We start from the raw sequence: 12,969 nt of genomic DNA on the forward strand, positions 1-12,969 counted from the left end.
TGACAGCTCAGTGCAGATCTGCAAGTTTGGAATTAAGTAATTTAGCACTTCCCTTGTGTGTTCTATCCAAGCACTCAAATGAGTCGGTTCTTTTTATTAGCTCTGCTGTCAGCGACGCGGAGCTTATCAAATAGGTTGATTTTCCGTCGTCGCCGTCGTCCGTCAACAATTGCCTTCGGGTCAGTCACAATCAGGGTGCTCTAGACAGATTTCGACATGTTACGCTCTAATATAAAAAAATGTTGAGCAAAATTTAATGAAACATTGTTCTTAATATGAAACAACCAGTAGAATCAAACAGGGCCCATCGAAAAAATGGAGTTTTTGTGATGATTTTGAGCTGAGTAGTGAAAAATGTAGCCTAATAATGGGTCAAAATGGGCATTACGCTGTTTCATCTGAAAAAGCACATTTTGTAAACTCACTTTTTGAAACTGTTAAAATTAATTTTTTCGATTATAGCATTTCTTCTTTCTTTTGCAAGTTACTTCATCTTAATACATGGATTTGAATGGAAATGGCGTGATAACAAGTGAAATTGGTGTGTCGTTACGCTTTTTTATATTTTGACAACAGCATTGATTTATCTCTCTATTTTCACTTGGAAAACATTACCCTAGAATGTTTCCTAAAACATCTATTTGATTGGAAGACCAACTGTGATAAGTTGGTACTAAATGTTTATAGGGTCAACGTATTGATTATGAGTGACAAATCATGAAAGTTGCCCATATTTTTTTTGTCCCAAAATTTTGTAGTGTCCGTGACACCCTCATAACTTTCAGCCATATTCAGATAGTAGAGATCTGATGTCATTAGCCAAAGTGGCCCTGTTTGCCTTCCTTATGTGTTATAAAAATATAATCCATTTACCACTTGTATTGTTTCAGTGTATCAAAAAGGGGCCAAATGTAGTGTCCGTGACAGCCGTAGTGTCCGTGACACCAAATCCATACATTACTTGTTACAGTGATTTAAGCTGGTAATTCTATTGTTTACCAGCTGAAGTTACATTTTTATAAGAGAGTAACTTAGTTTTTGAGTAAGACATCAAATGAAATATATTAAACCAGTGAAAGATGATTTTTCTCCCTTTTAAGATTGTAATGTTAAAAAATATCCTATGAAATAATGGTATAGTGGTTTAGAAAAAGGAACAGAAATAGTGTTTTCAGTTATTTCCCAATATAACTTTAAGATAGAAATGTTATTTATAGTGAAATTAAGGCATAACACTTAACAAACTAATTTACTTTCACATTAAACCACTTTCCATTTGCAACTGGCTTCATGTCACGGACACTACACCTAACAAGTGGTTAACCAGTTTTTACTGCATTTACATTTAAATTCACCTGACATCTGAAGTAAACTTCATAGACCATAATAAATCCTTTTAAAAACAAAAGAAAATGTGTTTTTGAATTATACCGGTATAAGGGGGGGGGGAAGTGGTTGCAAATCTGACTATTTATGATGATGCTGCAGTAGTGTTAGCCCCAGTACAGATCTCTGTCAACAGTGATGCATATAAGGGGAGGGTTTATGTCCCTTCAAATTATTTTTCTGTTTTAAACCTTTGTTTGCATTATAAGGCTGTATTATTAGTGTTTGATGAAATGTCAATCGTGCATTGGTTGTTAAGGGAAAGCTATGGTTAGACATAGTCGGATCTATCATGTGGTGTCTATTGAATTCTGTGATCCTGAGATTTGTTTGGAAACCCAAGTGTGTGGTTTCTCCTCAGTCACAAAGTTCTGTCTTTCCTAAATTGTTGTGTCAGATATTTTGTTATTTTTAACTCTCATTTGGTTCACCAAAGAGAGCTTATAAGGTGAATCATTTCATTTGCATCTCATTTACATGGCGTCTGTGTGTATGTATGTATGTATGTATGTCTGTTAGTCCGGCCACATCAAAAACTCCTAAACCGCAGCAGCTACCAGCTTACTATTTGGTGTACAGGTGCACCTAGGGGTGGAGATGTGAATTTGTTCAAATGAACATGTCAGTGTCAATAATATGCAAATGAGGTAATAAAGGAAAAATGCTGCAAACTGCTAAAACTCAGTAACCGTTGGTCAGATTTGGTTGAAACTTGATATGTAGGTTCCTTTAGTTATTCTAAATTAGGTGTGTACAACTGAGGATGATATTTGCGTGTTTGTATTTTTGGGTAATTTTTTTCAGATTTTAGTAGAAAAACCTTTTTTACTGAAACAGCTTGTCCGATTGCTTTGAAAGTTGGTATCCATGTTCCTCGGGATGACCTCAGTCAAGTTTGTAAAAATTGTAGTGAATTTTTAGTATTTGTAATTTTGGGGCAATTTTCCCCATTTTCAGTCAAAAAATTTTTTCTTCCAAAAACTACTCATCTGATGCCTTTGATATTTGGTATACAGGTTCATAAGGTTGATCAAAATGTGATGTATTCAAATTCTTATGAAATTTGCAATTTGTTATTTTTAGGCAATTTTTGTCATTTTTGGTCAAAAAATGTATTTCTCAAAAACTGCTCATTTGATATCGTTGATGTTTGGTATACAGGTTCCTAGGGTTTATCTTCATATGAAATATTGAAATCGGATGAAATCTGCAATTTTGTATTTTTGGGGCAATTTTTGCTATTTTGGTCAAAAAATTTGTTTCACAAAATCTTTTTTAATAGCTTTGATATTGAGTAGAAATTTTCCAATGTATGATCTTAATTTAATATGTTCAAATTATATCTTCTTCAATTACATATTTTTGCAGCTATATTTGCCATTTTGGTCTGGCTGACCTGAAGTGGGCTGTCAAAGATTTCCTCCTTCATCAACACATGTCACAAAAAGTTATTCTCTACATAACACAAAGGAGCTCTATTAGCTGCCAGGTTGCTTGTTTTAAATTTTAAGAGAAACGTCTTCAATTTCCCATTTTTATGAAGCTTCCTAATTTTTTGATGGAAAAAACGTACAGAAATAGTCCACAGTATTGATTCAATAACTTTTTCAGGTTGTGTTGATATGAACAAAATTAATAAATATTTGTGAAAAGATTTTCTGATTTTGGGCGATTTTATACCTACAGGAACTAAGAATACATAATGTGGTGATCTTGTGAGCATTTCATATGGTAAACTATTTGGTGTTAAAATGTGGTAAAAGAATCATTAGAAAGCACAGCTGAAGGTGATTTTGCAGGTTTGGTTTCCAGCATATATATTCCAAACTTTTTTCAGTGTTTGAACTGTCACGGTTATAAATAGCTCCTACACTTCCTGTAATTGTATCTCTTTAAATAAACATTGTTGATACCAAATGGTTTTATAAGTTATTCCAAAAGTGGATGCACCAGTTGCACTGGAAGAAAACAATGTTTACTTTTCCCTGTAAGGTTTTTGAGTTAATGGTTGTATGTTGAAATCTCTCTGTGTATCTGGTGCCATGGTGTATGAGCAAAATGTAAACATTGGTTGCATATTGTTAAGCATTAATCAGTCAAGGTTATCTGTTGTTCATGAAAATCAAGAAAAGGTAGCTGTTTGCCTGTATTTGCCAACACATAACTACCTTGCGTGTTGATTGTCTTAGATATTATCACATACTAAGTAGAAAGAGGACAAGAAACTAATCAAGTTGATGTATAATATTCACCCCGAGTGCCTATATATATAACTATTTTATCATTACATCCAGCTGTTTGTTATATCTTTATCACTCTCCATGGGCCAAAGCACACTAAGGAGCCAATGTCATCACAGCCAGTCTGTGTATGTCAGTCTGTCTGTATGTCCATCCATTCACCAGTCTTTCTGTGGACCAAGTTTGTGGAGCTCATAACTGAATAATTTCTGCATTTAATGTGGCCAGCTACGGAACGTTTAGATGGTTATCTATAATCCAATGGAATCTTGTAGGCGTTAATAAAAGAATGAGTAAAAAACATTTTTCATAATCTGCAATTTATATTGATAAGAGAATGATTGGAGGAACAATGTATGCGATACTTTGATTGAGAAGCATAAAATTCGTGTGTATTTTTGAAGTTTTTACTGACTTTTTATTAAAAGTCTTGTTTTCGAGAGTTACATATCAGATACCTGGTATCAAATTTGGATTTTAAGTTCTAAGGATCATTTGATTACCATATATCAAAATATTGATTAAATTTGTATAAGTAAATATGAGCAAATTGGAAGACAGAAGTTTGCAGTGCAGCTGACACACTGTTTTACAAAAATATTAGCATGGAGCTATCTATATGTTGTGTTTAAAAGAAGTTTTGGAGTACCATGTTTTGCATGTTTTATTTTTTTTTTTAATGCCAAATGCGTATTCTTGAAGTCCCTGGTCTAATTGCAAAAGATTGAGAATTGCTGCACATTTTACCTGTGTATTTGTGGTAGATACATGTACATGCTCAACTGTAAATTAGTATTTGTTCAAATGAAGTAAGGGTTACTAAAATGCTACTGAGCAACAAAAGTGAAAACTTGGTGAATAAACATTGTTCAGGTTATCTTGGCAAGGCAGCTAACATACCACATTGTACAAAAAGTGTTGCATGGAAGTCGCTATGAGTGAATCTAAAAGAAGTTATGGTGTACAGATCTTGTATACAACCAGTCTTTCATTTTCAAGATGCAGGACAATGTAAGTGTCATCTGTATAGTCAGTAAACTTTGCTGCTTAATCCAACAAGGTCAGGTTATTAGTTACAAACTCTTACAACTGTGAATGTAAATATGACAATTTTGTGTGAAAAAATGTTCCAACTTTGATTTCAAAGGATTTTGTTTTTTTCCGTTGTCATATTGTATATTTATGGAATTGCTTGTCTGTGTAAGTAATGGCTTCTACACAAATCCCTGGTTTGATGCTTTGAAAGTCGGTTAGAATAGCTTTAAAACAGATGTACATATCTGATGCTTCAGGCTTCTTGCTATATGTTTGTGTTTGGAAATTTCCCTGTTTGTCTATGTCACTGCAATGTTTGTTTAACTTGGTGGCAGTTCGAGACATACCATTATCATGTAGGTGTGGCAGCTTCATTAACAGTGGAAGGTGAGGAATGCCCATTATTACATCTTACCTTTGTCTTCGATTGTGCAACATAGACCGTAGAGAGACCAAATATTGTCTACATTAATTTTATGCATTTTATATTATAAGGGACACGTTTAGTTTGGTATGGCTGATTTTATCACTAGTTATGATGTACTAGGTTGCATGGTATTGTGTATGTGTATGTGATCAACAGTTGCAAGTTGCCAACCATTCCATACTTCAATGGATGGTGTATCAAAATTTGTTCAAATGCACTAGACTATGAATATCACAAGCTAAGGTACATAGAAGTGTGTTAAATATCGTGTATAGACTCATTCTACCTTGCGACATATAACCAAATGTGAGCAAAGTGTCATTGACGCTATTTTTGTTATACTTGTTGATGTTAATGTTTTCACGTGTTATTGGCTTCAAATAACATCAATATTTCTATATTTTTATCTTGTTTTGAGATTATTGTTAACGTTTTGTCTCTTTTTGTGGACTTTGTTTTGACAAGTGTGTCTTTTATGTTCTTGTTTCTTTTTGTGGGTTATTATTGGGTGGTTTGGGAAAAGGATTTTTAATGTTTCGTCCTTTTCAAGTTCCTGCCAGTATTTTGCAAGACTTTCTTTCAAGTCTTTGGGCTATTCAACAGTGAATTCTACCGCCAAATATGTGGCTGTTTAATGGGCTGAAATGCATTGCTGGGGATTGCCATGATTGCATTTCATAAACTGGAAATGGAAATCATCTCTGAATACCAAAATGTGATTCACTTTTGGAAAAGATTCAGAAATGACATTTTCATAATTTTTACTGGAACACAAAACCAACTGGCAGAGTTCAGCCATAGAATAAATAAAATGCACCCAACATTTAAATTTACAGTTAAGAAATCACTAGACAAAAATAACATTTCTCGACGTCAAAATTTTGAAGGGCCCAAGGCACAACCAAGAAAATATTTTGGATATTAAAACCCACACAAAACTAATTGGAACATTCCAATACCTGCACAGAGAATCATGTTACCCAAATCAAATTTTAAAGGACTAATTGAAGGTGAAATTCTCAGATACTTCTGTACATCCAATGACCCAAACGATTTCAAGGAGATAGTTGATTTCTTTACAAGCAAATTAATTTACAGAGAATACACGGAAAAAGTAATAACTAGAATTACAACAGAAATCAAACACAGGTATTGAAATCAACAAAAAGTACAAGAAAAATAAAGAAGGAAACAACAAATAATCTAATCTTCACAACAACATATAGGCCATACATTAAAACAAAAGACTTGAAAGAAAGTCTTGCAAAATATTGGGAGGAACTTGAAAAGGACGAAACATTAAAAAGCCTTTTCCCTGAACCCCCATTAACAGCTTACATAAGAAACAAAAACATAAAAGACACACTTGTCAAAAACAAAATTCACAAAAAAATCTCAACACGAGATAAAAATATGGAAATATTGGCCTTATTTTTTTAAGCCAATAACACATGAAAACGACAACAAGAACAAGGATATAACAATCGAAATATCTGACACAACAACAAAAGACACCACATGCTAGATCTGACTATGTCTCGCCATAGCTTTCCATAAACAAACAACACACGACTTAAATTTTATCAGTAACAAATAATACAACCTTATAATGCAAACAAGGGGATAAAACACAAAAATAACATTACGGGACATAAATCCTCCCCTTATATACATCACTATTGACAAAGATCCATAATGGAGCCCACACTACTGCAGTACCACCATAAATAGCCAGATTTGCAACCTCTTTCCCCCTTATACACAATATACGCTGACCAAATACTTAAAATACTCCAGTCACCTACAAATATCACTATGATTGGCAAGAAAGTATTATATTATACTCTTCATGACTTTAATTAGACTTCTGATATAGAGAATTTGTGTTTTAATTGTCTGTTAAAACTGATAAAGAAGTTGCCCCTTTAAGTATTCAAATGTGTAGTGTCCGTGACGCTACTGAAATACAGATCACAATAATATGTTGGAAACCAAATATTCAGTAAATCATTTATTGTTCACTTTATAGTGTTACTAGAACAGTTTTGCATTGTATATCATTTTCTACTTACCAGTTATCATTGTCTACATACCAGTTATCTCAAGAATTTTTGCATTCAGTGTTGTATTTCTGATAAAATTTTCTGTTTATCGAAAAAAATACCAGTACTTCAAATATTCTTTATGTCAAACTTCCTTAATAATATGTTTTAAATTTGTTTGTAATCAATTCTTGTCATAATTTTACTGTTTTTACAGGTTTACTGGTAATAATAAACAATAGTTTGTTTCATACTCATATTCCTGAATGTGCAGTGTCCGTGACGCTTTCACCATACTACAAAAATGACTTGAAAACTAACAAAAAATGAGCAAAATTTTGCTGCAAATACTATTAATGTTTTCTAAAGACTTCAACAATTGCAGTAAAAAATAATTTAAATGTACTAAAGGGCAACTTTTTACATTCAAAACTTCTTCTTCAAAACGGCCTGTCCGATTCCTTCGATGTTTGGAGTGCAGGTCCCCAGGGATGACCTTCATCAGATTTGTTCAAATTGTGCAGAAATATGCAAATTTGTATTTTTAAGGCAATTTTTGCCATTTTTGGTCAAAAAATGTATTTCTCAAAAAGTACTTGTCTGATAGTTTTGAAATTTGGTATACAGGTTTCTATAGATGAACTAAGTAATATATTGAATTTCTGATGAAATCTGTAATTTTGTATTTTTGGGGCAATATTTGCCATTTTTGGTCAAAAAATGTGTATTTCCTTAACTACTCATCTGATAGCTTTGAAATTTGGTATACAGGTTTCCATAGATGAACTTAATGATATTTATTGAAATAATGATGAAATCTGCAATTTTGAATTTTTCGGGCAATTTTTCCCATTTTTGGTCAAAAAATGTGTTTCTCAAAAAGTACTGGTCTAACAGCTTTGAAATTTGGTATGCAGGTTTCTATAGATGAACTTAATTTGATCTTTTGAAATTATGATGAAATCTGCAATTTTTATTTCTGGTGGCAATTGTTGCCATTTTTGGTCAGAATAGCTTTGGTTGACATGTTCTTAGGGATTATCCGATGTGATATATTCAAAGTATGATGAAATCTTCAATTGTGTATTTTTGCAGCTTATTTTATCTGGCCACTGCATTGAGCTATCAAAGATTTCCACCTTCTTCATCAACATGTGTCAAAAATAGTTATTCTCTACATAAACGCAGTGGAGCTATATCGGCCGCTAGGTCGCTTGTCTACCATGTTATCTACAAAACTTGTGCATGACGTACATAAAAGTAAACAATGTATGTGCAATTGTCCATCCTCCCTAGCTGTAGCTTTATGTTGCCTCAAGTTATTTTCTTATGATATTGATGACACTTTTTCAGATGAGGCACTTGCATCTAATTTCCTTTTTTGCTCCAATTTTTTGCTCACGTGTTCACACACGTGAGCATATGTTGCAGCGATGTCTGTCTGTCTGTGTCTGTGTGTCTGTCTGTCTGTCTGTCTGTCTGTCTGTTGGTCCGATATCTCAAAAACGGCTGATCAGATCAGAATCAAATCTGGTACATAGATTCAGTTAGCAAATGGCAAGAACTGATTAGTTTTTGGTGGGTGTGGCTTGCTTACTTTTTGCTCATTTGCATAATTAATGATTTTAGAAAAAACGGCTATACATTGAGAAGGACTGCACATAATTTGATGAGACTTGCTACAAATGTTAAACACATCAAGATATATAAGCAGTGCGAACCATTAAGGGGTGACATGAAAGATAGTTGCTAATTTGCATATTTAATGAACTTTCCTAATTAGGGATATATATCTGATTTGACTTGATCAAAATTGACCAAACTTGGTATGTATATTGAAGATACTATGATTAAACATTATTGAAAGTCATTAAGCATTTTAACTTCAGCCAATTCCTAATTTGCATATTTTATGAACTTTGCTAATTAGGGATATATATCTGAATTGACTGGACCAAAGTTGATGAAACTTGCTAAATATATTGAAGCTACTATGATACAATATTATTGAAAGTCATTACGCATTTTTACTTCAGCCAATACCAAATTTGCATATTTAATGAACTTTCCTAATTAGGGATATATATCTGAATTGACTTGATCAAAATTGATGAAACTTGCTATGTACAATAAAGACACTATGATGTAACATTATTGAAAGTCAAAAGACATTTCTACTTCAGTCAATTCCTAATTTACATATTAAATGAATTTTCTTAATTAGGGATATATATCTGAATTGACTTGATCAAAATTGATGAAACTTGCTATCTGCATTAAAGACAATATAATACAATATTATTACGCTCCCATATATGCATATGTATATATGCAAATGGGAGGTATTCGTATAAGGTGGCAAAGTGGCGTCTGTGTGTATGTATGTAAGTATGTATGTATGTCTGTTAGTCCGTCCACATCAAAAACTCCTAAACCGTAGCACCTACTGTCTTAGTATTTGGTGTACAGGTGCACCTAGGGGTGGAGATGTGAATTTGTTCAAATGAACATGTCAGTGCCAAAAATATGCAAATGAGGGGGGAAAAGGAAAAATCCTGCAAATGGCTAAAACTGAGTAAGCAGTGGTCAGATTTGGTTGAAACTTGCTATGCAGATTTCTTTACGTATTGTAAATTATGTGTGTAAAAATTGGGATGAAATTTGCATGTTTGTATTTTTAGGGTATTTTTTCCGTTTTTAGTCAAAAAATCTTGTTCTCTGAAATCGCTCGTCTGATTGCTATGAAACTTAATATTCATGTTCCTCAGAATGACCTCAGTCATGCTTGTACAAATTGTATTGATATTGTCATATTTGTAATTTTGGGGCAATTTTCCCAATTTTTGATAAATTTTTTTTAATCCAAAAACTGCTGATTTGATAGCTTTGATACATGTATTTGGTATACAGGTATCTAAGATTAATCTCAATATAATGTATTGAAGGTATGTTGAAACTGGCATTTTTTTTTTTTGGGGGGGGGGGCAATTTTTGCCTTTTTTGGTAAAAAATTTTTCTCCTAAAACTTCTGATCTGGTAGCTTTGATATCTAGTGTACAGGTTCCTAGGGTTTATGTTAATTAGATATATTTAAAATTAGGATGAAATCTGCAATTTTGTATTTTGGGGGGCAATTTTTCTCATTTTTGGTCAAAAAATTTGTTTCTCAAAATTTACCAGTCTGATTGCTTTGATATTTAGTAAACCGGTCCTTAGGGTTTTTGTTAATAAGATATATTGAAATTAAGTGGAAATCCGGAATTTTGAATTTTTGAGGCAACTTTGGGAAACTTTCAGTTTTACTGGGATATCTTTCATTATGTATTTTAAGATTTTTTTGGTAATTTTATACCTACTGGAACTAAGAGTATATAATGTGGTGATTTAGTAAGCATTTGATATGGTAAACTGTATTTGTGTTGAAATGCGGTAAAAAAATCTTGGCAGATTTTGAATAAATTCCAAACAAATGCCAATAAAAAATTCAGCCAGAGAAGGTTTGACAAAAGAAAAGGTGGGAGAGTGGGGAAAAAGAATGTACAATGGATCGGATAAAAAAGATAATGTTCTTCATCGATCTTCCAGACACCATCCCTTATCAAATGGTCCACCCCGGATGTATTTTTGTGCACAATTAACCATTAACCATGCAGTGTATTTTAGTTTAAGATGTCAAGTTAGGTAAGGATTTGAAAGGAATAGTCAAGTTCACCACAGTTTAACTTTATCTCTTGTGTCATCATCCTTGTGTAATTGGTTAAGTTTGTAAGTTGTTCCAGATGTGGATGTACCAGCTGTTCTGGAAGAAAACAATGTTTACTTTTTCTTGTAGGGTTTCTGAGTTGATGATTGTATTTTGAAATTTCTCCATGTATCTGGTGTATGGGCAAAGTGTAAACATTGGTTGCATGTTATGTATTTCAGTCTATGTCAAATATTGTAAATGAAAAATCAAGAACAGTTTACTGTGTGCTTGTAAAAGATAACATATTTGTAAATACATAAACTGCCTTGCAGATTGATTGTCTTAAAAATTATCACAGAAGTAGAAAAGGAAAAGAAACTAATTAAATTGCTGTACATAACATATATTCACTCTCAGTGCATGTATAGGCCTATACTTAACTATTTTATCATTACATTCAGCTGTTTGTTATATCTTTATCACTCTCCATGGGCCAAGGCACACTTTAGGGTCAATGTCATCACTCTGTGCCAGTCTGTGTATGTCAATCTGTCTGTATATGTATTTCCATGTTTCATACAATTATTGACTTGTTTTAATAACTATATGGGAGCGAACAGTGATGTTGTCACTATTTTTAAAAGTTATTTAGCATTTTCTCTTCAGCCAATTCCTAATTTGCATATTTAATGAACTTTCCTAATCAGTGATATAAACCTGAATTACCTTGACCAATAATGTTGATGAAACTTGTCATTTACTTTGAAGATACTATGATACAACATTATTGAACGTCATTAAGCATTTTAACTTCAGCCAATTCCTCATTTGCATATTTAATAAACTTTGCTAATTAGGGATATATATCTGAATTGACTTGACCAAAGTTGACAAAACTTGCTACATATATTGAAGATACTATTATACAAGATTATTGAAAATCATTAAGCGTTTTTACTTCCGCCAATTCTTAATTAGCATATTTAATGAACTTTCTTAATTAGGGATATATATTTGAATTGACTAGACGAAAGTTGACGCAACTTGCTATATACATTAATGATACTATGATACATCATTATCGAAAGTCATAAAGTATTTTTTCTTCAGCCAATTCTTAATTTGCGTTTTCAATGATCTTTTCTAATTACGGATATATACTTGGATTTACTTGATCAAAGTTGGCAAAACATGCTATGTACATTGATGATTATACCAGGTTAAAACAATATTGAAAGTCATTTCACATTTTCATGTCAGCTTATTTATAATTTGCATATCTAATGAGCTTTCACAGTTTGGTATGTATGGCTTTAAGGACTTGGCAAAAGGTAATTACATTTGCTAAATAAAGTGGTGATACAATGACAGCAGTCAAAGAAATTTAATATTTTTATTTCAGCTAATTACATATTTGTATAATTCATGGCCTTTTAGAATTAATGTGGTAAATATTGTTCATTATGTTGATCATAATACTTTCAATGAAGTTGCAAACATGTGGCAAAGGTTCAAATTCAAACTGAACTGCAATATATATTGAAACACGTGAGCATTTTCAGTTCATATCTGGTTTCATAAACTATCATGACGGTTTCATTTTATTTCAGGATGATAGAGAAGTATGTCTCTAGTAAAGCTGGAGATACTGGTGCAGTCAATTTGGTTGATCTTGATTTTAAACAACTATCAAACCAAGACAAAACTAGTAAGCATTTTAGACTTCTAAACATGCTTTCTTCAATGGTCTATTTGTGGTGTCACGTTTTAGCAAAATTCCTATTTTCCTTTGTGGAGAGGATATCTTCATAATGTATGCATTTCCTCGTAAAAATGATTAAGAACTAGTACTGTTAAAGTTGTTTCATAATAAGTGTCTTTTATTATAATGTTGCACATTTTGAACTCAAATTATTACTCTAGAGACAAAAATTACCTATAATATTTACTTTATATTGTTTTTTAAAGTGACAATGACACATACAACATGGAAATTCTAAGTTTTTCAGGGGGAGGGGGTACAGAGCAACACCAAATGTGAACTGATGATTTTTCATGAATAGGTAATCGTAAAAAGCTAAAGAAGAGTTTGATTACGATAATTCTGTGTTAGAGAATGTGGTGGCCCTGAAAAAGGCCATTTGGTATGTGTAC

At 32.6% G+C, this 12,969-nt stretch overlaps 1 protein-coding gene across 3 annotated transcripts in view; it reads left to right on the forward strand.

Moving 5' to 3' along the window:
- Positions 1-12,969, forward strand: part of LOC139117744 (intermembrane lipid transfer protein VPS13A-like) — a 445,282-nt gene that overhangs the window by 175,486 nt on the left and 256,827 nt on the right. For all 3 annotated transcript variants that reach the window (XM_070680994.1, XM_070680993.1, XM_070680995.1), the window contains one exon: positions 12,426-12,523. In XM_070680994.1, coding sequence (XP_070537095.1) covers positions 12,426-12,523 — 98 coding nt within the window. The remainder of the gene's footprint in view (positions 1-12,425; positions 12,524-12,969) is intronic.

Source organism: Ptychodera flava, chromosome 18, assembly GCF_041260155.1.
Source record: "Ptychodera flava strain L36383 chromosome 18, AS_Pfla_20210202, whole genome shotgun sequence".
Taxonomy (NCBI): Eukaryota; Metazoa; Hemichordata; class Enteropneusta; family Ptychoderidae; genus Ptychodera; species Ptychodera flava.